This window comes from Anabrus simplex, chromosome 1 (genome assembly GCF_040414725.1).
Source record: "Anabrus simplex isolate iqAnaSimp1 chromosome 1, ASM4041472v1, whole genome shotgun sequence".
Taxonomy (NCBI): domain Eukaryota; kingdom Metazoa; phylum Arthropoda; class Insecta; order Orthoptera; family Tettigoniidae; genus Anabrus; species Anabrus simplex.
The window spans coordinates 1790776583-1790800645 of NC_090265.1; the positions used below are offsets into that span (position 1 = coordinate 1790776583).

The following is a 24063-nucleotide window of genomic DNA, read 5'->3' on the forward strand; positions in this document are numbered from 1 at the left end:
AATCTGTTTCAGTTCTAAATTTATCTTTTACGCCCTCAACCTTTACAGAGCGCCTTTTAACAAAGTTCAATTCAACGCAGAATTAACTGTGTTCTTATAGAACTTTATAATTACAGCTACTTACTATCAAGCATTTTTCCTCACTCCTACAACGTTATTTAAGAAGGCAGCAGACTTATCTCATCACAAAAGTTTAACAACAAACTAGCAACTTTAAAATTCATTTTAACTCCACTTGGGGTAATCAATAACACTCTTCTTCGTTATTATTCTAAAGATTAAGCTGTTTAGGCTCCAAGCTTATTTCTTATGCCCTCAAGGTTCAATCCAACGCAGCAATAATTGTGTTCTTATAGAACTACTAATGTGCAACTTGTTACCACATTTTTAGACAAGGATTGTTTGTAGGGCTTTATAATAAGAATATTTTAACTACTATCATCCCTCTCGCTCATTTCTTGACACATGTACCTACAACATCATCCTCACATTTATAATTTGTAATTTTTCTTAAAAACTACAAATAAGAGCAATCAGGATCCTGATTTATTATCTTTCAGGTTTGAGATTAAGGCTGAAGATGCCCTTTAAAAAAGTGTGAAACATGTCCCTATAATTTACTTCATAAGTTTTAATTCTTAATTAAAATTACTCTTTATGTATTGAATAGGTGGAATTTAGTAAACATTAATATTTCTTTGACTGTAACATACCACTTAGTCAAGCAGCTCATCTCCTTTCTTCCAAGTCTTCCCAGGCCAAACTTTGCAACATTTTTGTAACGTCACTCTTTTGGTGGAAATCACCGAGAACAAATCAAGCTGCTTTTCTTTGGATTATTTTCAGTTCTCAAATCAAGTAATCCTGGTATGCTTATAATAATAATAATAATAATAATAATAATAATAATAATAATAATAATAATAATAATAATAATAATAATAATAATAATAATAATAATAATAATAATAATAATAATAATAATAATAATAATAATAATAATAATAATAATAATAATAATAATAATAATAATAATAATAATAATAATAATAATAATAATAATAATAATAATAATAATAATAATAATAATAATAATAATAATAATAATAATAATAATAATAATAATAATAATAATAATAATAATAATAATAATAATAATAATAATAATAATAATAATAATAATAATAATAATAATAATAATAATAATAATAATAATAATAATAATAATAATAATAATAATAATAATAATAATAATAATAATAATAATAATAATAATAATAATAATAATAATAATAATAATAATAATAATAATAATAATAATAATAATAATAATAATAATAATAATAATAATAATAATAATAATAATAATAATAATAATAATAATAATAATAATAATAATAATAATAATAATAATAATAATAATAATAATAATAATAATAATAATAATAATAATAACCCATCATCCCTATCTCTGATTTGTGCTGAGGTGCTAGGTACATATCTTCACTTTGATGATCAACGATTAATCATTATGGAGCATTGCTGGAATATGAAAGATAGAAGAACCTCAAAGAGAACCTTGCAAAAGTGGAGGCTTGCAGTGCAAAATGCATTTGGAAGAACTGTTGTAGACATAAACTTTCTGAAAAATACTAGCTGGCCATATGGAAATGTTTAAGGAATATAATGCTACTAGCTATATTACCCCACACTTAACTGAATGTGAACTTTTAGGCTTTTCATTGCCTGTTAATTATGTGTGAAGCAAAATTTTGCAGATTTTATTATTGTGATGTTGACTAATATTTTATAAACTATTTTGTAGTTTAAGAGTTACTGTCACGGAGGCTGAACTTGGACATAAACGGCATGCACAGAATCACAATTTATCTCAGAAACCCCCAAAACTATTGATTCGACACTAATATTGGTCGTTCTTGTGGACACCTCCACTATGGGTGCTAGGGGTGTCTTACCACCACAGTGGTTTTTTCCAGATAAGTTATTATTATTTCGTATGGTGTATAGAAGGTACAGAGAAACTATATATATAAAATATACACTTAAACCTATATACACTTAAAGTAAATAGAATAACAATTGGACAAAGGATCAGTCGATGGTAATATGATTTAAAATTTACTATCCAGAGAATTTATCCAATTCACTGCCTCTTCACTTGCAGCATGAAGTTCGTGGTATCCTCCCTGGAAGCTCCAAAGTGGGCACATCATTACAACATGGTGGACTACCTGAGGCATGTCACAACAGTCGCAATGAGGGCTGGAAATTTTTCCCCAATTGTGGAGCCATAAGTTGTATCTTCCAAGACTGGTCCGCACTCTGTTCAACAAAGCCCAGATTCTTCTTGGCAAGTTGAACCCAGCAAGTTTCCTACAAGGGTCAGATATTAACCCCAGCTGGTCAGGGTTTGAAGCAGCCCACTCTTCCCTCCAGGCATTATTCATGTTGTACTGTGATTCAACCAGGCTCTTTCCTAGTTGCCATGATGGATGTTGAGATTTCCATGCTTCTGAGGGTTGCAGTCCTGACGAATCAGCAAGAGTGTATTTGCAGTACATTTTAACCATTCTTTCTTCAGAGCAGTTAGCCTTCGGCGGTGAGGAGAATGGATGTTAGTTAATACTGGCAGCCATTTAAGTGGTGTGGATTTTCCAGATAATTGATATGAGATAAGTTTGATGAGAGTTATACTGGAACATCCACACATACATCCATATTGTCAGTCATTTTGTATATTTTCCTTTTAACCCCTTCTTACTCTCCATGCCGACAGGGTATGGGGGCACAACATAGACTTAAACTGCAACTGGAGTGCCACTATTCATCACTGCGATTCTGAAAACAAGATTTGATGCTAATTCTGGTCGTTTTCTGTTAGTTTTACATAATACCCCCGTCCCCTCACCAGGGCTTGTTTTATCCTCCACACTATTTCTTCATGATCAGTGTTGCCAACTTATATTTTCAAGATCCGCTAAATAATACTAAAAATCCGCTAAAATTCCGCCAAGAAATTCAGTCTCAAGTAATGGGTAATAATAATAATAATAATAATAATAATAATAATAATAATAATAATAATAATAATAATAATAATAATAATAATAATAATAATCTGAGGAAAATTCTCGGCTCCCAAAAAACAGAAGATGGATATAGACTGAGGTCACGCAAAGTGACAGAAGAACTTTCCAGCATTGCAGCAGACATCCGTAAAAGACGTCTGAAATTTTATGGGCACGTTCGCAGACTGGTGGCAAGTAGACTAACACACAATATCCTTACCTACATAGAACATCTAAAAAATATTCCATGGGTACTGGAAGTGAAGAAGGATCTGAATAAAGCCCAGATGAATTCAAATGACACCGCCAACAGAAACCTCTATAGGAAAAAAAATTAATGGATGGAAAGTGCAACCAGAGAACGAAGTGAAAAAGAAGACTGGAGCAAACTGGACAGAAGAACGAAAAAGGATCCACGGAGAAAGAATGAGAGCTGTTTGGCAACTCAGAAAACAGAATCGTTAGAGCTTTGCGTGATCCTTTGGGTCCATATGCACATAATAATAATAATAATAATAATAATAATAATAATAATAATAATAATAATAATAATAATAATAATAATAATAATCATCATCATCATCATCATCATCATCATCATCATAAATGTCTGTACTCACCTGATCTGTGAGTTCCACTGGGATTAACCCCCTGCCTGTGAGCCGCGAGCTAAAACTTGAAGGCGTTTTACTGCCGGGTAAACTAGGTGGATCTCCTACCTCAAAGGCCACACACAAAACAGGCCAGTTCATTAAAGTCTTCCTTCATAGCATAAATATAAATGGTACTCTTACACAGTTTCATTATCTGCCATCATTCGTCAACTAAGAGATAAGTACCCTTTCCCCACGCATTACAAATTTATGATACCACGATCTCATATAACATCAAATCAAAATAACATGTTTTCCTCATGTGACTGCTAGCTCCTGACAAGAAATATGGAATAGCTCAGAGACAGACTGGAGTACATTTTTTTTTTTAAAGTAAAATGAATAAAACGCCTGATTCCGCTATAATCTGGAATTCCGTCAAGAAATCTGCTGTCCACTAAATGGTATATTTCTCCGCCGACAGTCTTCTAATTCCGCCAAATTTAGTGGAAAATCTGCTAAGTTGGCAACACTGTTCATGATAGTAAGTCATATGTTAACCAAATTTGGTTGAGAGCTATGCTGGAACATACATATCCATAATCTTGGTAATTTTGGACATTCTTTTTTCGCCACTTCTAACCCTCATTCCGATAGGGTCCAAACTTGGACTTGAACGACATCCGGAATATCACTATTCATCTCAGCGACCCCGAAAACTATGGATTAAACACTAATATTGGTCGTTTTTTTAGTTATTTTTTATATTTCATCCCCTCCCCTTGGGTTCTACGAGTGTCTTGCTCCCACATTTTGTTTTGTTTTGTTTTGTTTTGTTTTTGTTTTCTTTTTTTCATTTTTCATTCCCCCAGATAGTAAGTCATGTGTATACCAAGTTGGGTTGAGAGCTATGGTGGAACATACACGCAAACATCCATAATCTCAATTACTTTGGACATTTTCATTCTGTTTGTGCTGTCCCCATCTTTCCTGCAACTCGCATAACACTATCCTCCACCTCAATAACATGGTTTCCTGTAAATGGAAGATGCTGCTCACTGTCTTCTTACAAGAGCTGCATCCAACTGTAATAGACACACAAAATTATTCTCATCACAGTATTGCACAGTATAGTTTCTGTACTACCGGGCGAGTTGGCCGTGCGGTTAGGGGTTAGGGGTGCGCAGCTGTGAGCTTGCATCTGGTAGATAATGGGTTAAAATCCCATTGTTGGCAGCCCTGAAGACGGTTCTCCATGGTTTCCCATTTTCACACCACACAAATGCTGGGGCTGTACCTTAATTAAGGCCACAGCCGCTTCCTTCCCACTCCTGGCCCTTCCTATCCCATCGTCGCCATAAGACGTATCTACGTCGGTGCGACGTAAGGCCACTAACAAAAAAAAAGTGTTTCTGTACTCTCTAGACTTGAAAAAAGGATACAGGATTATCAGTACCACTGTTCATTTCCACTGTTATCACTCCTTGGACAAAATCAATGGTGTCATGAACAACACCATGTACCTGTGGACAGCACCTCAACGTGTATGCATCTTGTACTCGGTTACAGAAGCGGTGACTTTCTGGAAGTGGATAATCATAACCAATTATATAATTTAATTACATTTAGATAAATCTCAAGTATATAATTGATGTTCTGTCAGTTTGTGACAGTTCAGTGAAAAAACATTTAACCTCTTTTTTTAGTTCAGTGAAACTTACGATACAACAGGATAAGCTCACCGGACAAAAAATTAGTCACTCCTGGGGAAATCATTACAAGCATACCGTGTAACTCCGTCTCTGGACTTGATAACCACCTGGATTCGGTTAGGAAGAGGTTCCACAAGATTGTGGAGGTATGTCACATCCAGGATAAGCCAATCGCTGAGAATTAGATTGCACAGTTCCACCAAATTGCGGGGATGCTGATATTCGTGTTTCACACGCTGTTCCAACATGTCCCACAGATTTTCAACAGGGTTCAAGTCAGGTGATTTTGCAGGCCAATCGAGATCTAATAGGGAGGGGAGTGTTCATAAAACCAGTCACATATGCGTCCAGCCCGAAGAACTTTGCTGTTGTCATCTTGAAAAATCAGGATATTAATAGCATACGCATGATGCAGATGTTGACTGATAGGCGACACCTGATCATCTAGAATGTTTAAATAAACATGCTGGTTCATGTTAGTGGTCACCAGAGTGAGCGGGCCCAAACATAACAGACCGACCGACAGCTTGAATCTGACCTTGCACACATCAATTTTGCCCTTCGGTGCACTCGACGACAGGCAAGAACATGATTCATCAGGCCACATTATATTCCGCCAGTAGCTGCTGTTCACGTTTCATGATTTCTAGCCCGTTGAAGATCCGCATCTTTACATGCCTGTGTGAGCAACGGCCTCTTGAGAGAGGACCGACTCCAAATGTTCAATGCGTGCAGTTTACGTCACAATGTTCTCTCCTAACAGGTTGAGATGGACACCTGACTGCAGCAATTCCTGTCAGGTTTGGAAGCGATTTTGATTCACAAAAGTGTGAAACGTGTCTCCGGTCCCTCTCAGTCAGGATCTTTTTCCGACCACAATTCTGATGTCGTGTTTCGTGGCCTCGTGTAGTGCACCACTCCTTGTAGACACATTGAACAATCCACTGCAAAACACCGACAAATCCAGCAAGTTCATGCTCTGTATAGCCATGGGCATGGCCAAACACGATTGCTTCTTTTTTGCCACCCTGTCACATCCTTACATCTATCCGTGTTATCGTACACTGTCCGCTTAAAACATCAATGTCTCACTGATCGCTACTGTGTTATGCTCACTTAGAGGCAGTGCGCATTTGGTTGAGCACAGGACTCGTTCACTGCGTGATCTGTACAGGTTTGACGATCCTTCTGTGCGTGTGAACTGGAGTGACTAATTTTTTTGTCCAGTGACTTACTATTTATTGACAGGGTGAATGGAATGAAAATTCTAAGAAAAATACCTATGATCTTTATGTTTATGAGAAGTTTTCCTAAAGAGTTACTAAATGATAGAATATGTTAATATAGTAATTTTCTCTATGAATTCCAAATAAGGGAAATGATTTCTATATGCAAACATGTGACCAGAGATATAGGATTTTTAAGAAAATGTCCTTTTTATCAATAGTTTTTTGTGTACAAATGTATACATTTTATGTTGAAGCCAGTACATAAAATAGCATTCATAATGTTAATTTCTTATTAAAAAATTACATTTCAGATTATAATTGCATATTACTTTTTAATCTGAAGTACCTGCTATCTGCGATGGGAAGAATTCAGAATGTAGCAAAGCTCTTAGAGTGCGAGCAACAGCTATCTGTCCTTTGTGAGGCCGAATGAGTTGTACATCAGAATCAAATGCCCGTGATGTGCCCTTGAGTACCTCCAGAGTGAGAGCTGCCGCTACGTCTGCCTGACGTGCTATGTAGTACGCTCTCTCAACAGCCTCGGCTCCCAAAGATGTGATAAGTTGAGTGCCATTGATGAGAGAAATACCTTCCTTTGGACCAAGCTTCATGGGCTGCAGATTGTATGCTTGCAGTACCTGACCCGTGGAACAACATACTGATATGAGGGCTGCTACGGTTAGTGTAAGCTCCACCTTTGTATAAAATCTTTTCTTTAAAAGCTAATATTCATTTTGATGTATCAGGCTACATTAATGCATATGGGTATTGAAGCCAGTGAGATGAAATTTCTAAGAAGTATGATAGGAAAGACAAGGAAATACAGAGTGAGAAATGGATATGTTAGGAAGGAAGTTGGGATAGGAAAGAAAAATGAGAGAGTTGAAAAGAATAAACTAAGATGGTTTGGACATGTAAAGAGGATGGAGGAGAATAGAATTCCAAGACATGCTGGAGGCAAAGTGCGAGGGCAAGAGAGCAAGAGGAAGACCTAGAACAAGGTGGATTGAATCAGTGAAAAGCAGCATAAGAAGATGAAATTTAGACTCGGACAAGATCGTGGAAGAGGAATGGTGAAAGGAAAGAGGAAGATAGAGAAGTGCCATAAATACTCTGACCTGGCAGGAGCTGGATAAAGGGAAATGATGATGAGATGGTTTGGACATGTTAGGTTGATATAGAAGAGGTAAGGATACAAAAGCAGATGGTGGAGGCTAATATTTGAGCAAGCAGAACAAGAGGTAGACTCAGACTATGGTGGTTGGACTCAGTCAAGATTAGTAAAATAAGGAACTTGAAGATGGAAAGGTGCTGTGAACATCCCTACCTGACCGGAACTAGAAAAGGGAATTTGATAATGATGATGATGACTTATTTTGAAATTTTATATATACACTTCAGTAAAATATATAATAACAAATCATCACCTCTTTGGCATTGCCCCAGCCAGTTTTGGGGCTCCACATCTGACCTTCACCAAGAAGACCTAGAGCAAGATGGGCTAAAGGAGCAAGATCCCCACTTGCTCCTACTGAGCCTTGTGATGGCACCCACGACAGGCATGAATCTGTGAGAGTTAAGAGAAGAAATTACAGATTAGGTCATGTAAATGAATGAACTCGTCCTTCCTAATCAAGTTAAAACTGGGGGGTAGAAACTGGCACAAATATAAAATATGTTCAGATATAATTTACTGGTACTAATATGATATTTTCCTATGAACCTACTACGCTGGCATAGCAGGGGGAGAGGGGATGTTCTCACGTGGCATGTCCCAGGTGGCGGATAGGGGGATCCTAACCGGCTTGCCGGCGGACTTGAGTGAAATAAAATAGCTCTTCCAGACCAAACACACATCCCCCTGTGGGTGGGGAACGCAGATGAAGAATACACCCACGGTACCTCCTGACTGTAATAAGAGGCGACTAAAAGGGGCGACCAAGGGATGATCAAATTAGAACCATGAGACTACTTGTAATTAGTACCAGCATGCAGGGAATACCATGGGTCGCCTTTACTTGCGCGTAGTACGACTATGTTAGGTACACAATAGGTTTGTGATTAGTAGCAAGAGTGTGTGAAACAGGGTCGATTTTGCAGTGCCTGTGATTAGTACTACTCTATGAGCGACACCATGCGCCTGCCTTGTCTGTGATTAGTACCCACTATGTGACGAACACCACGGGATAGTACGAGTCCCTGTGATTAGTACACCTATGTGAGGAACACCATAGGTTTGCGTTCCCTGTAAATGGCACCGCAATGTGAGGAACACCATAGGTTTGCGTTGCCTGTAAATGGCACCGCAATGTGAGGAACACCATAGGTTTGCGTTGCCTGTAAATGGCACCGCAATGTGAGGAACACCATAGGTCTGTGTTACATGTGCGCATTACATTACCTGTGAGTAGTACCATAATGTGTGGAATACCGCGAGTCTACGCTACTTTTGATTAATACCGCAACATGAAAAATACCATGGTTCTACTTTCATTGTGATAAGTACCATTATGAGCAGACGATGACCTCAATTTTGGACCCCTTTAGACTACAAGCATCATCGATTCAGGATTGTGTTTTAGAAGCAGTCCCTTGGTCAGTAATATTATTGTTTAATGCTAGTTTCTGGGAATGTGGGGCATTGCTGATTGTTTTAAATTCACATCCATCCATTCATTCTTTGTCATCACACTTTGAATTCTGGTCAGTGGACGATTTTGGACTTTTAAATTGTCATTATATTTCGTCTCATTTCGTACTGTTAGGGACCAATGACCTAGATGTTAGGCCCCTTTAAACAACAAGCATCAACATCAATATGATATTTTTTTGTGTTTCTAGCATCTGTTGTTAAAGATATCTTCTGTGGTTTTGTATGCAACATGATGTATTTTTCAACTATAGGGGTTGGAGAAAAAAAGGTGTGAAAACATATCTTCTCTGGAAAGGCAAAGTATCATAAGTGACATTTTTGTCAAAATTGAGGTTACGATATTTATACATCAATCGGACTCCACTGCATGTGCTGGCAAAGTATCGTGAATCTAGAAGGTAAAAACAACATAAAAAAAGAAATAATCGTAACCACCATGAGTAATATACAGAACACCAGATTATCATTAGCATCAGTTATTACATCTTAAGTGCCTGATTTAGAATCTTGTAATTTGCATACAGATTATCGTAAGTGACAAGTTTTAATTCTGAAGGGAACGTGAGATGTGTCAGTTTCATTGTTTGTGACTGTTGTTGGTCACTGCTGTATTACACGTTTTATAACTGCGTCAAGACTACTTGGTACTTGGAACATAAGGCAAAGCCTGCTGGCGGATCTATCGCATGTTGATTGACAGCTAGTACACTAGTGGAATGCAGAAGAGGGGCGGGACATACTTGACTGAGCAAGTACAGAAAATAATAACCACTGCTCCGAAATAAAAGGCTTTTACTAACATTTGTTTTAGAAAGAGTGTGATCTGCAATAATACTTCAATATTTTTTTTGGCCCCCGTGCACATGTTTTCATATTTGTTGTCTGGAGTTGGTTTTTTTTTTTTTACACCATTTGTTGTACTTGGTATTTTTTAATCCTCTCTGGAAATGATTTTCATATTTGTTCTCTCATGTTTTTCACACCTTTTAATACTTTCCTTTCATGTTTAGAAATGGTAGATAGGCCTATAGTTTTCACTGTACCAGCAGAAACACTGCCTTCAGTAATTCTTTCCTTGTGTCGGGCGCTAGAATATGGAATGCTTTACCCCCTGAAATTAGAAATTGTTCCTCATTAAATACCTTCAAAAGACAGTCTAAAGATTTCCTCTTGAATACGTAGGCTATGTCATGTAGTTATGTGTGAATGTCTGGAGTAAATAGTTCCCAAAAGTTTACATAAATTACTATTATATTTTATGATTTCCACCTAGAGTAGTTATTATTGAATTTATTTTTCTAATTTTAGACTTAGGATGTAATCTTTTAGATTTAGACTATATTAAGTTATATTACTATTATATTATATACACTGTGTTAAGTTTGAATATTAAGTTTGGATTCAGTATTAAGCCGCATAATGTGGTTAAGTGTAAGAGAGGACCAAGAGCCCTAACTTCGCCACAAATAAAGACATCAATAAATAAATAAATAAATAAATAAATAAATAAATAAATAAATAAATAAATAAATAAATAAATAAATAAATAAATAAAATGCCCTCATGTCAGAAAAAATCGTATCTAGTGTTTTCATATCCCTGTTGGATACAACAGGAAACACCAGATACGATTTTATTAGTACGTTTTCTTGCTTAACACGTTCTTTTTCCTTGTCCCTTGCAGAAACGTCTTAACGAGGTTTACTTTATATGTTACCACTACTTTTTTCCAGCCCTCTTAATCAATCAATCAATCAATCAATCAATCAATCAATCAATCAATCAGTGATCTGCATTTAAGGCTGTCACCCAACTGGCAGATTTCCTATCAATTGTTTAATAGTCTTTCTTATATGATTTCAAAGAAATTGGAAATTTATCGAACATTTCCTGTGATTTAATTATTCCAATCTCTTACTCGTCATCCTATAAATGAATATGTGCACCAACCTGTCCTTATGAATTCCAACTTTATCTTCATATTGTGATCTTTCCCAGCTTTAAAAGTTCCACTCAAGCGTATTTGCCTACTCTCCACTAACTATTTTAAATATCTCAGTATTTTATTTAAGATTTTGATTAGTATGTGGTTAAGTAGAAGAGAGGACCTCGAGCCCTAACTTTGCCACTGAAAAAAAAGGCATTAATAAATAAATAAATAAATAAACAAATCACTGCTGAATACCAATGTAGTTGGTCCGTTATTGGACTTTATAAATTTTCCAGCTAAGTCATTCATGGTTGCTAGCGTTTTGCCCCAGTGTGCTAATTTGGACTTATTTTATTTATATCTTTTCCAGTTTGTGAATCAAATAATCCCGGTGAGGGTTCCATACACTGGAACCATACTCTTACTTGAAACAAGAACACAATTCACAGTAAAAGTTTAGAATTATGCTATATCAGTACCGGATCTTAAGATGGATTTGAAAAATTCAGAAATTAGTGCTACCTACGGTTAAATGCATCTATGAGACATCGTAGAGTTCGAAGTGATATGCCGCTATGACCCTTTGCTAAAACATTAATACGAAGGGCCAACAGCATTCTCGTCTTCTCTGGACTTAGAGGTGTTCCAACTCCAGCTGCATGTGACCTTATTAGATTGTACTGTAGTTCTCTGCAAGAAGAAATTCACTAAGTTACATATACAAGGAAATCCAAGTGCAATCCAAATTTAAATCTGTACATGTACTTACTCCAGTTTTTCTGCATCTATGACAGTTCTTGCAAAATTTCCAAATCCCGTAGTAATACCGTATACAACTGCAATCAGAGATGGTTATGATGAAATTTAATTTGTTATTATCATACTGCTAAAATTAAGCATATTTGTTTAGTATGAGGAGTTTGCTGTGGGGTAGATGATGTTTAAGAGAGTTGTGGACAGTTACAGAATAAAACTACAAAATGTCCCTCACAATAATAAGAAAAGGAAGAGAATTCAGAAGGTATGAATGAATACATCTTCAATGCAGACTGTTCTGCCTTGCAACATCTAGACTGCAGCCTGTGTGAAACACCTCCACAATCCACTGTTTTCAGTGGCCTTGTTTAGTTCTACACTGAGTATTTAAAAATTGAGTCTACTCGCTCTCCACTTCTCTTACCCTTCATGGCTGAATCCATTATTTTCCACCATAAACTATCCTCCATTAGCTTCTAATGACCCCCACAACTGAACCTGGTGTATGCATATACATCAAATATATTCTTAGCTTTGCCTTTTATCTCCTCATTCTGACTTCCGTCCTCCCGTTGTTCCCACCTTTGTGTGTTGCTTTCTTGTCTGTTACTACCAACTTATGGATACAGAAGGTCGTTCGGGATCTCGGGGGACAATGTTTGAAGGATAATTAGCTAATGAAAAGCCATGTCTCCACCAATCATCATGCTCAGTTGTCAAGCCAGCTTTTCTAGCTGTAGCCTGACAATGCAATTTCCATTGCAGCAGACATTTTTGCAGAGCTAGCATGTCTAGTTTATCCCACTGCTACTGACAGGCTTTTCAGAGGCCATTGATAGTGCATGGACATTACTTCCCAAGGCCCTTTCTAGGAGTACAAATGCACAGAAGTCCATGGATGACCCATCAGATGCCTTCACCAGAATGTCAGTAAAAGGAATTGCACAGATTCCAGTTTCCATCTCCGTTCTCTATAAGAACAGACGAGTCGAACGGGAGGTGTGGCTGGATGTTTTATCTTGATGTACACATACTTCATTTTTTGCTCTCCCACACAGTGCTGGGTTATCTGTGTTGTAAATGGGTGTTAGAACCTCTTGCTGATAGTATGTAGAGTTAGCCTTCACATTACTAGCAACACGGCAAATGGTTAAGTTGCCATTGTAACAGTATCCAGCAATGATTATGAAACCCCTTCAAAAACTTCCCTGGCATTCTTTACACAACGTTTGATAATTTTTTTTGTCTCTAGGGCACGAGTAAATCAAGTGGGGTTTGTTAGAGTCACTAAGAAACACATATGGTTCGTCTAGTTTGTGTGACGTTCCAAAATGTGACGAGGCAGCAGCTTGAGAACTCGATGCTGATGCCACTTTTATAATTGCAGGTCCTTGTCGATTATGGTGTTAACTGTTGAGACATCTCCAACTTATGTGCGATAGTCCTTTGTTGGGCAGGGTTACCACCTAAGACAAGGGCCTTCACTTTCCTCACCACTTCTGGTGTAAAGCTGGTGGCTGGTCGTGGATTTGCCTGTTTTTTACATCTAGAATTAAGCTCAGTCAGCCTTTGACTTTTTTTATTCAATATAGCACTGATCCCATTATTTGATATCAATAAATCACACTTCTTGCACATTCCCTGGATTTAGCATGAGAAAGGGCTGTTATCTAGCCCTCCCAGTAAGGGTCAATCTGCTTCGGCATCAATGCAGCCAATGTCATGGAACTCTACACACACTTTCTCAGAACTGACTTGAATCATCACTCCCCGTTTTGACGTGTTCAAGTTGATAACAGCACCACCAGCGGCCTTCAAACTTATCATCAGAGATCCCGAACAACCTTCCGTAAGATATTCTCAGTCCCCCCCCAGCTGTCACTCCCATTTATCAAAATCAGGCTGAAAACAGACTGATGTAATAGATAGTTTTGTCTGAAAACTCCTTCTTTATTACAGAATACCATCGGTTGCAACTACGAGGTCACTGTGTTGGCTTTGCTGCACTTTGATTCAATTTTACTGCCATCCTCAAACAGTACTCACCCTAAATATTTGAAATGATCTATCTACCTGTACCAGTTTTGTATTCCTGATCTGACGTTCAGTCCTCTTAGCTTAGGTTTCTCTCTTATTTTAGTCTTAGAAATGGTAATTTTCATATCATACTCCTGAGTAGTTTTCTAGCATAGAGATTGTTAAAATAGGGAATCATTTTTCTGAACCTATCACTGTTACTGTTGGAGTTGCACAACAAACTCACCTTGCTCCCTTACTTGTTACCCTCTACATAAATGACATCAGAGATATACTTAAGAATTCAGATCCGAGCGAGTTGGCCTTGTTAGTGGCGCACACCTGTGAGCTTGTATTTGGGAGATAGTGGATTTGAATTGCACTGTCTGCAGCCCTGAAGAATGTCTTCCGTGGTTTCCCATTTTCACACCAGGCAAATGCTGGGGCTGTACCTTAATTAACCCTCCGATGGTCGTGCTCAAAAATATAATGCCAGTAGTCGTATGGATTACAATAGTAATCCAACTTTCAATGGGTATTTTGTTAACTGTTTTTTTGTTTTTGAATGTCAATTTTTTAATTTATAAGAAGAGTGGAGTATGATGTATATATTAATCAGAGACAAATATGTGAAATATAAATAATTTGACACAGCATGGAAAATTTATTTAATTTGAATTTTTTAAAGAAATTCGGTAACATTTTGCATACTGTATAAAAACATGAAATATTTGATAACAGATGAGCAATTTTTCTAGAATTAATTGTTTATAATATATTCAGTTTCCCAATCCTATACCTGTACAATCAAACCAACAGAGTTAAAGAATTCTAATCTGAACCTCAGCCACAGTCTTGTTCAAGCACTTGAACATTTCACACAAACCTTGTTCATGTGCTCTGGACATACCCAGTTCATGCACTTACTGCAGTGGTGCTGGGTGCTCTTGTTCCTCTGCCGACTGCAAACGAAGCATCGTCCTACATGTCCTTTAGGGGGTTCCACTAACATTGCAGTCTCTTCCTGAATGCCGAGTAGCAGCTTTCCACATACTCTTTTCGCCCTTGGCACTGCTTTGCACTTTGTTCTCCTCTCCATTTCTGGTTTCATAAGTGACAAGAAGAGATCTTGTAGGAATGACCTCCTCATTATCTTCTCACAATTATTGTTTTTGGAATATACGTTCAGCCGTGTTCCTAACAAAACCTCACTACAATCCCTGGTCTTGTAATAAGCATTGATGTATCTGTCCTTCACTCATAACCACTAGAGAACACTAATTTGAGCGTCACAGAACGCATATACCACAAAACAACCTGTGTCAATTCAGTGACTCACATGCTGCCACTTCACAAGTACTTCAGTAAATAGTCGCGTGGACTACATTTGTAATCCGAGTTAAGTCTTTGATATGCAACTGGCACGCTATTGGTTAGTGATGTAATATTTCACAGTGATTGTAGTGAGGAGATCTTCTAGGAAAGGTACTGAACAGCATGTACAAAAAGCAAGTGTATTATGTTCACAGATATAAAACAGATAAGCCTTGATTACAATAGTGATCCGCGTGACTACTGGAGGGTTAAGGTCACAGCTGCTTTCTCCCCACTCCTAGCCCTTTCCTATCCCATCATTGCCATAAGATCTATCTGTGTCGGTGCAACGTAAAGCCAATTGTAAAAAAAAAAAAAAAAAAAAAAAAAAAAAAAAAAATCAGAATTGCTTTTATTTGCTGATGCTGCAATTTTTAAATTAATGTTAATTGTCCATTTGATTGTTTAAAACTCTAAGAAAATATAGTTGTCTAGAAAAGTATTGTTCACAAAATGGGTTGAAATCAGTGCAGTTGGTACAGGTCTTAAGCATTTCTTGCTTTAACTCTTTAACATACAGTGTTAGTTAAATAAATAGAACCGTATACCTAAGTCATATAAACTAAAGTATGCTTTGTAAGGATATATAACTTAATGAAGTACAGTCTTACATACCTTTCTTTTCATCAAGTATTTGTTCAATAAGTAATCTGGCTTTTATCACATTAGTTTCAGCTTGCTGAGTGAGCTGAAATATCATAAAAGTTAACCTGTTAGATTTTATTAACATCTCAATTCTTACTAAATGTTATGCTATGAATCTAAGCCAACATCTGAAGCAGCATTTTTGAACAGATGGACATGCTCTGTAGTCTCTATAAGATAGATGTTGTTCAGAATAATTCAATTAAAAATGTGCACTATATAATGTACAGTGAGTAAAATATATCTCTGTACACAACCAGCAATGTAATCTCCTTTACATAATTACATGTACAACACTATTATGTATAGATCTGCTCATGTACAATACCTATTGACTATCAACTGTGTCAAAAATGAGAACAAAACATTGCCAATTACATTCAAAACTTCGAGACAGAAAACACAAATCAAATAAGTGTCCGTACACTGCACCCAATGTGTATGCTAAACACCACCTCAATGATCTGTTCCTCCTTTTGTTCTTATCACTTCCCTCAGTCTTTTAGGCATAGTTGGAACCAGTGACTCAATGTTACTCCATTCTTCTACAATTTTGTCCCGTAACTGCTGTTTGCTACAGATATTGTGCTTCTCAATGGGGGTCCATGTTGGGGGGATTAGGGAGGAGTATGGAGCTTTTCGTGATGTGTGTTGCAAGAGTTTATATATTTTACCTTCTCTTCAAGTAAATTTTGGATCATTTAAAACTGCATTAAATTTTATCATCGGAATTTGTGGGACACCCTGTACTGCATGTGTCGATTTTTCTGGGACTTGCACAAGATACAAGCTGCAAGATGTTTCCAAGGATGAGACAACAAGCATCAAATTACATACATACAACATCATTATAGACTACTAGCAAGATACCCGTGCTTCGCTACGGTATTATACAGAAATTTATAATTAAATGCTTAACGTATTATATATAATCCTCCGATATTCGCGATCTGACTCATTTTCTGAGAGAATCCGCCAAAATTCGCGATCTGACTCGTTTTCTGGGAGATTACGGCAAAGTTCCTCACATTTTTCAATCTTTCTTTCCAGCAATCAATTTCGTACTTCCCGAGGTAGGTCCAGGTATTCCACGTGGTCAGTTCGGTCCCTAAATCTTTGCCATCTTTCCCTATAAGCATTTTTAGTATGGATCAAATCCTGAAGGAGATCCTGCGTGGTGTCGTCTTGGGTGCCTTGGCGGTACTGAACCCGTGGCTTGACTGTATTCGTAGTCATTACCAGGCCAGGACCCATTTCCCGCGTGGTCCGCACAATTTGACGACGGTCCAGAACATTATTATTATTATTATTATTATTATTATTATTATTATTATTATTATTATTATTATTATTATTATCATTGGATGTTCTGGACCCCACAGCAAGATGCGGTAAATTACATCTCCTACCAATGTCATTGTCGCGCGTAGGCAAGTGTGCGGGATTTCTGGCCATACGAATGACATACTGACTTTATTATAGAGGTGAACAATTTGACGGTCAATCTCATTCCTATCGTTTATTTCAAATGTTTTTAAATTTTTATTTATATGCCAGGAGAGTCTACTGTAATCTAAGAATGTTCTCCGAAGGAAAAGATGGCTGTTGAAATCGAACCCAGGAAAGATTAAAAATGATCGGTTTATGATCAGAATAAGTACATTGAAAATCTACAGCCTGTTTGCAGTCATTCGACAGGGTCAGGAATGGAATGAATAAAGCCCCATCTAGCGGCAAAAATAGGAATTGTGCCGGCTGCCGAAGCACTCTTCTGGGGCAATGAGCGATGAATGACAAATGAAATTAAATATTGGACAGTGTTTCTGGAATGAATGATGACAGGGAAAACCGGAGCATCCGGAGAAAAACCTGTCCGGCCTCCAATTTGTCCAGCACGAATATCACATGGAGTGATCGGGATTTGAACAACGGAACCCAGCTGTGAGAGGCCGGCGCGCTGCCGAGTGAGCAACGGAGGCTCCTTATAAGTACATTATGAACAGTAAAATCAATTGGTCTCACCTCCTTTTACACACCACCACAGTTAAGTTTATTTACCCCCCCCTCCCACCAAAAAATTAAAAGAAGGCTTGTTTCTTTATGTTTAAAGGAGATTCCAAACACCAATGTTCACGTCTATTATCATCAGTTTTGAGACATAAGTATCCCCATAATTATAATTCACCATTTTTTGACTTCCTTTCACCTCCCCCCCCCCACCCGCAGGTGAATTTTCCGGCAAAAAAAACTTGTTTTTTTAATAGTAAATGATCTTCTAAATACCAATTATCATGACTCTTAAATTCTTCAGTTTTTGATTTGTGTGTCCTCATGAAAGGAATTCAACTCCTTTTCACTCCCGCCGCCCAAGATGGTTTCTCCTTCAAAACGCGTTTTTCTTTGTTTTTAAAGGAGAGCCAAATACCAGTTTTCACGTCTGTAACAACTTTAGTTTTTATTAGATGTATGTATTCTCATACAATTAAGTCAATTGATTTTTCAATTCTTTCACCCCCCCCCCCCCCTTTCATTGGATTTTCGGAAAATACGTGTTTCTTTACTTTTAAAGCAGATTCCAAATATTAAATTTCACGTCTGTAACATCTTCATTTTTGAGATATCAGTAGCCTAATTAAAAGAAATCGACACCATTTTAAGTTACTTTTACACACACCCCCCTTCCACCCAAGTGGTATTTCCGAAAACTAAAAATACACGTTTCTTTGTTTTTAATAGAGATAAAAATACCATTTTCACTTGTGTAACATGTTATTTTTTTATATATATACTGTAGAAATTCTCATTTTAAAATTTCACCCCTTTTTATTTCCCATTAAGGGGAGTTTCCAAAAACAAATCACCTACGTTTCTTTACATTTACAGGAAATTACAAATACCCACTTTTTACGTCTGTAACATTTTACCTTTCTCAGATATTCTGTAGATATAGTCTTTCAAAAAATTCACCCCAATTTGTCACTCCAGTTTAACTGCCATTAATTGGATTTTCCAAAAACAAAAAATACGTGTTTCTTTATTTTTAAAGGAGATCCCATATACAAATTTTCAGTTCTGTAATATCGTCAGTTTCTGAGATATATGTATCCTCATAAAGGGATTCAAACCTTTTACACCCCTCCTATTGGGATTTACATAAAACAAAAAAATACGTGTTCCTTTATTTTTAAAGGAGATTCTAAATACCAATTTTTACATGTGTAAACTTTTAAAGTTTTAATATGTAGACACACTCATTTTAAAAATTCACCCCCGTTTTCAACCTCCCATAATTTGGATTTTCGAAAAAACGAAAAAATACCTGCCTCTTCATTTTTAAAGTAGATCCCAAATACCTATTTTCAGGTCTGTAATATCTTCAGGTTCTGAAATATAAGTAGCCTCATTAAAGGCATTCAACCCCTTTTTCCCTCTTTTCCACCCTTTCCATTGGGATTTTCCGAAAAAATACGTGTTTCTTTATTTTTAAAGGAGATTCTAAATACCAATTTTTACATCTATAAACTTTAAAAGTTTTGAGATATAGATACACTCATTTTAAAAATTCACCCCCTTTTCACCCCCCCCCCCACATTAATTGGATTTTCCGAAAGCAAAAAAATTGTTTCTTTATTTTTAAAGAGATCCCAAATACCTATTTTCAGATCTGTAATATCTGAAGTTTCTGAGATATTAGTATCCTCATTAAATGCATTCAACCCATTATTCACCCTTTTACACCCCTCCTATTGGGATTTACAGGAAACAAAAAAGTATGTGTTCCTTTACTTTTAAAGGTGATTCTAAATATCAATTCTGACATGTGAAAACTTTTAAAGTTTTGAGATATAGATACAGTCATTTTAAAATTCCACCCTCTTTTCACCCCCAGAATTTGGATGTTCCAAAAGCAAAAAAAAATGTTTCTTTATTTTTAAAAGAGATCCCAAATACCTATTTTCAGGTCTGAAATATCTTCAGTTTCTGAGATATAAGTATCCTCATTAAAGGCATTCAACCCCTTTTTCACCCCTCCTATTGGGATTTTCCGAAAACAAAAAATATGTGTTTCTTTATTTTTAAAGGAGATTCTAAATACCAATTTTTACATCTATAAACATTAAAAGTTTTGAGATATAGATCTACACATTTTAAAAATTAACCCTCTTTTCACGCCCCCCCCCATTAATTGGATTTTCCAAAAACAAAAAAACCACATGCTTTTTATTTTTAAAGGGGATTTAAAACACCAGTTTTTAGGTTTGTAATATCGTCAGTTTCTGAGATATAAGTATCCTCATTAAAGGCATTCAACCCATTTTTCACCCCTTTTCACCCCTTCTATTGGGATTTTCCAAAAACAAAAAATACCTGTTTCTTTATGTTTAATGAAGATTCTAAATACCAATTTTTACATCTGTAAACTTTGAAAGTTATGAGATATAGATGCAATCATTTTCAAAATTCACCCCCCTTTTCACCCCCATTATTCCAATTTTCCAAAAACAAAAAAATACGTGTTTCTTTATTTTTAAAAGAGATCAAAAGTACCAATTTTCAGGTCTGTAATATCTTTAGTTTCTGAGATATAGGTATCCTCATTAAAGGCATTCAATCCATTTTTCACCCCTTTTCTCCCCTCCTATTGGGATTTTTCGAAAACAAAAAATAAGTGTTTCTTTATTTTTAATGAAGATTCTAAATACCTATTTTTACATCTGTAAAATTTAAAAGTTTTGAGATATAGATGCACTGTTTTTAAAAATTCACTCCCTCTTCACCCTTCCATTAATTGGATTTTCCAAAAACAAAAAAATACGTGTCTCTTTATTTTTAAAAGAGATCAAAAGTACCAATTTTCAGGTCTGTAATATTATTCAGTTTCTGAGATATAAGTACCGGTATTCTGATTAAAGGCATTCAACCCCTTTTTCACCGTTTTTCACCCCTCCTATTGGGATTTTCTGAAAACAAAAAAATACACGTTTCCTTATTTTTAAAGGAAATTCTAAATACCAATTTTTACATCTGTAAACTTTCAAAGTTTTGAGATATAGATACACTCATTTTAAAATTTCAACCCCCTTTTCACCCCCTTAGCAAAGGAATATCCAAAAATCCTCTCTTAGCGAGCACCTACATCTTAATATGAATCTATGCCCAAAATTTCATTTCTTTATGTCCAGTAGTTTTGGCTCGGCGATGATGAATCAGTCAGTCAGTCAGTCAGTCAGTCAGTCAGTCAGTCAGTCAGGACAAGTTATTTTATATATATAGATTATGCCTTTCAGCGTTCAGTCTGCAAGCGTCTGTGAATTTACTAAACGTTGCCACAATCCTCCATTTGCAACTAGTGCTGTAGCCTTCTTTAGTTCTATATCTCTTATCTTTAAATTGTTAGAAACTGAGTCTAACCATCGTTGTCTTGGTCTCCCTCTACTTCTCTTACCCTTCATAACAGAGTCCATTATTCTCCTCGGTAACCTATCCTTCTCCATTTGCCTCACATGACCCCACCATCGAAGCCAGTTTATACATACAGCTTCGTCCATCGAGTTCATTCCTAACTTAGCTTTTATCTCCTCATTCTGAGTACCCCTGCCATTGTTCCCACCTGTTTGTACCAGCAGTCATTCTCGCTCCTTTCATGTCTGTTACTTCTAACTTATGAATAAAATATCCTGAGTCCACTCAGCTTTCGTTCCCGTAAAGCAAAGTTGGTCTGAAAACAGACCGATGATTAAACTTTTAAATTTGATTGGCTTAAATTAATCAAATGGTAGCTCCTGTGTGGTCATTGGTCATTAATTTTGCTGTGCCGTTACCTATTGCATCACGCAGCACAGGCTACTTCCGGGAAGTGCGGCACAGGGTGTCTTAATTCTGTCTTCGGCATCATGTAGTGCGGATGTGTTGTCCGGGAGCTCTGTGCTCCGTGGGAGATCTGTCAAATTTCCCAATGTAACTTAATTTTGTTTTATTTCAAATTTTCTTTATCACACGAGTTAACCCATCAATCTTTCTATCAGAAATTGATTTTAATTTATGATGGTGTAAAGATGTCTTACATCCACCTTCACATTGTGTAGGTGATCGCTTCAAATGTTCAACTTGTAATTTCCTTTGATGCAACTTAATTTCATCAGTGTTTTTTTTTGGGCGTGTGTGTTAATGCTACCAGTAGTGTTCCTTATTTCCTTTTCTTTAATGTTTTTATAATATATAAGTATTTGAAAAACAGCAGCAAAAGTCGGATTACAAATCTCATTTGAAAAGACAGAAATGATGCCATCCTTGATGGTTGAAACACCATCACACTGAATAATAATAAAGAAATTAAGTATGTAAATAAATTCAAGTATCTTGGGGAGATCATTACTTGGAACTTAAATGAGAAAGTTTCAGTAGAAAATAGAACAACTAAATTGAAAGAAGCACAACATATCACTTGGCCAACCTACAAGAAGAAATCTCTCTCGATAAATGCAAAATTCTACACTACTCTGTTATTAAACCTGAAGAAACCTATGCTAGTGAAATACTATTCAATTTGAACACCAAATCAACAACAGATAAATTACAGAAGACAGAAAGAAGATTCCTTAGAACAATCATAAACAAAAAACACCAAGTAGATGGACAATAACCTAATGAAGTTGTATACCAGGAAACTGAGTCAACAATAATATACACATTGTGGAAAAGGAGAGTTGCATTTATCTGCCACATGTCAAGATTACCAGAAACCAGGGCACTGAAACATCTTTACAACTACTTTTGGAAAAGTAAAACCAAGAATAAGTGGTTCAAAGAAGTCCAAGATGATTTAGATGAGTTAGGCTTGACAATGCAGCCAATTGAAGTCCGAGAAGAGAAGAGGATCCTGAGAAATGGAGACTTGAGACTTAAACTAAAATCTTTTACATGCAAACAGTACAACACAACTGATGAAGAAAGGGCAGCCAGGTCGGAAACAATGAAGCAGTTCCGGGAGCAGAAGAAGAAACATAAGCCAAATTTGTAGCTAATACACTTAAGACTTAAATGTACATGGATTGATTAAAGTGCTCCAATGTGGGCATAAAATAATTTTTTAAAAGTATTAACTATAAGTAGGTGTTAACTAAATTATTATTTGGTTGAAGTTTCGGCCACAAAAATCCTTCGATCCACAACCTCGTAGGATTCCTTCTGCAGTCCGCATCCTGCTGTTAGTTCCCTGTATTTTGCCTTATTTAATTTTTATTTTATGATATGCATTTAACAATTCTAAATGGTTTTTTCTCTTATAATTGTTCTATTAATCCCCCAATCGCTGCTACACTGTTTCTTGGTGATGTACAACAATCAGGGCAGTGTGTTTGGTGTCATTATCTTGTTGAAGTATGCATGACTCCCCCATGTTGAGTTTTGCAGCACTGGCATGTAGATTGTACTCCCGTCAGTCCTTGATTCCATCAATGAACACTAAGTTTCCCACCCCGGCAGCACTCATACAGCCCCAAACCAGGAGACCTCCCCAGACTGTCAAACATAAATTCTGGTCTGTAAGTGTTTGTTGGGCTTTCGCCACACCATTTGCCTACCATCCAAACCAAACACTGTAAACTTACATTCATCACTGAAAATCACCGAATTAGGGAAGTCCTGAGGTTTGTTGGTGTGCTCCGTGGTGAATGTCAGTCGTTTCAGCTTGTTGACTTTGCTGAAATACGACTTTTCTCAAGACACTCTGCCATTGTATCCACATTCTTTAATGACATTACACATGGTTTATGGTAGCACCTAATTTTTGCGTCTTCTCCGAAACGTTTCATAACTGCTCGCCTTTAGTGTGCATTCAGTTTCCTGGGCCCCTTGGAACAATGTCTACTCTCCAGGGAGTTCGTGTCCTAATATCTTTCCAACACATATTGCACATGGTTGCTATGTGTCTTATCGATTGCCCCTCCTTCCGTAATTGTACAATTAATTCCCTTATTGGTATAGGTATTTCCATCCGCCTCACCCACAGTGAGTTTCCTGTGTCTGCCGCCAACAACACAATATTAATTCTGTGCTTTAACAAC

The 24063-nt window shown here is 36.5% G+C and overlaps 1 protein-coding gene across 1 annotated transcript in view; it reads right to left on the bottom strand.

The window, feature by feature from the left end:
* LOC136858811 (histidine ammonia-lyase) overlaps positions 1-24063 on the bottom strand; it is an 88771-nt gene that overhangs the window by 19212 nt on the left and 45496 nt on the right. Inside the window, exons 6-11 of the mRNA XM_067138629.2 lie at positions 15968-16040; positions 11976-12042; positions 11733-11896; positions 8051-8190; positions 6970-7261; positions 5125-5264 (exon numbers count right to left, since the gene is read on the bottom strand). Coding sequence (XP_066994730.2) covers positions 5125-5264; positions 6970-7261; positions 8051-8190; positions 11733-11896; positions 11976-12042; positions 15968-16040 — 876 coding nt within the window. The remainder of the gene's footprint in view (positions 1-5124; positions 5265-6969; positions 7262-8050; positions 8191-11732; positions 11897-11975; positions 12043-15967; positions 16041-24063) is intronic.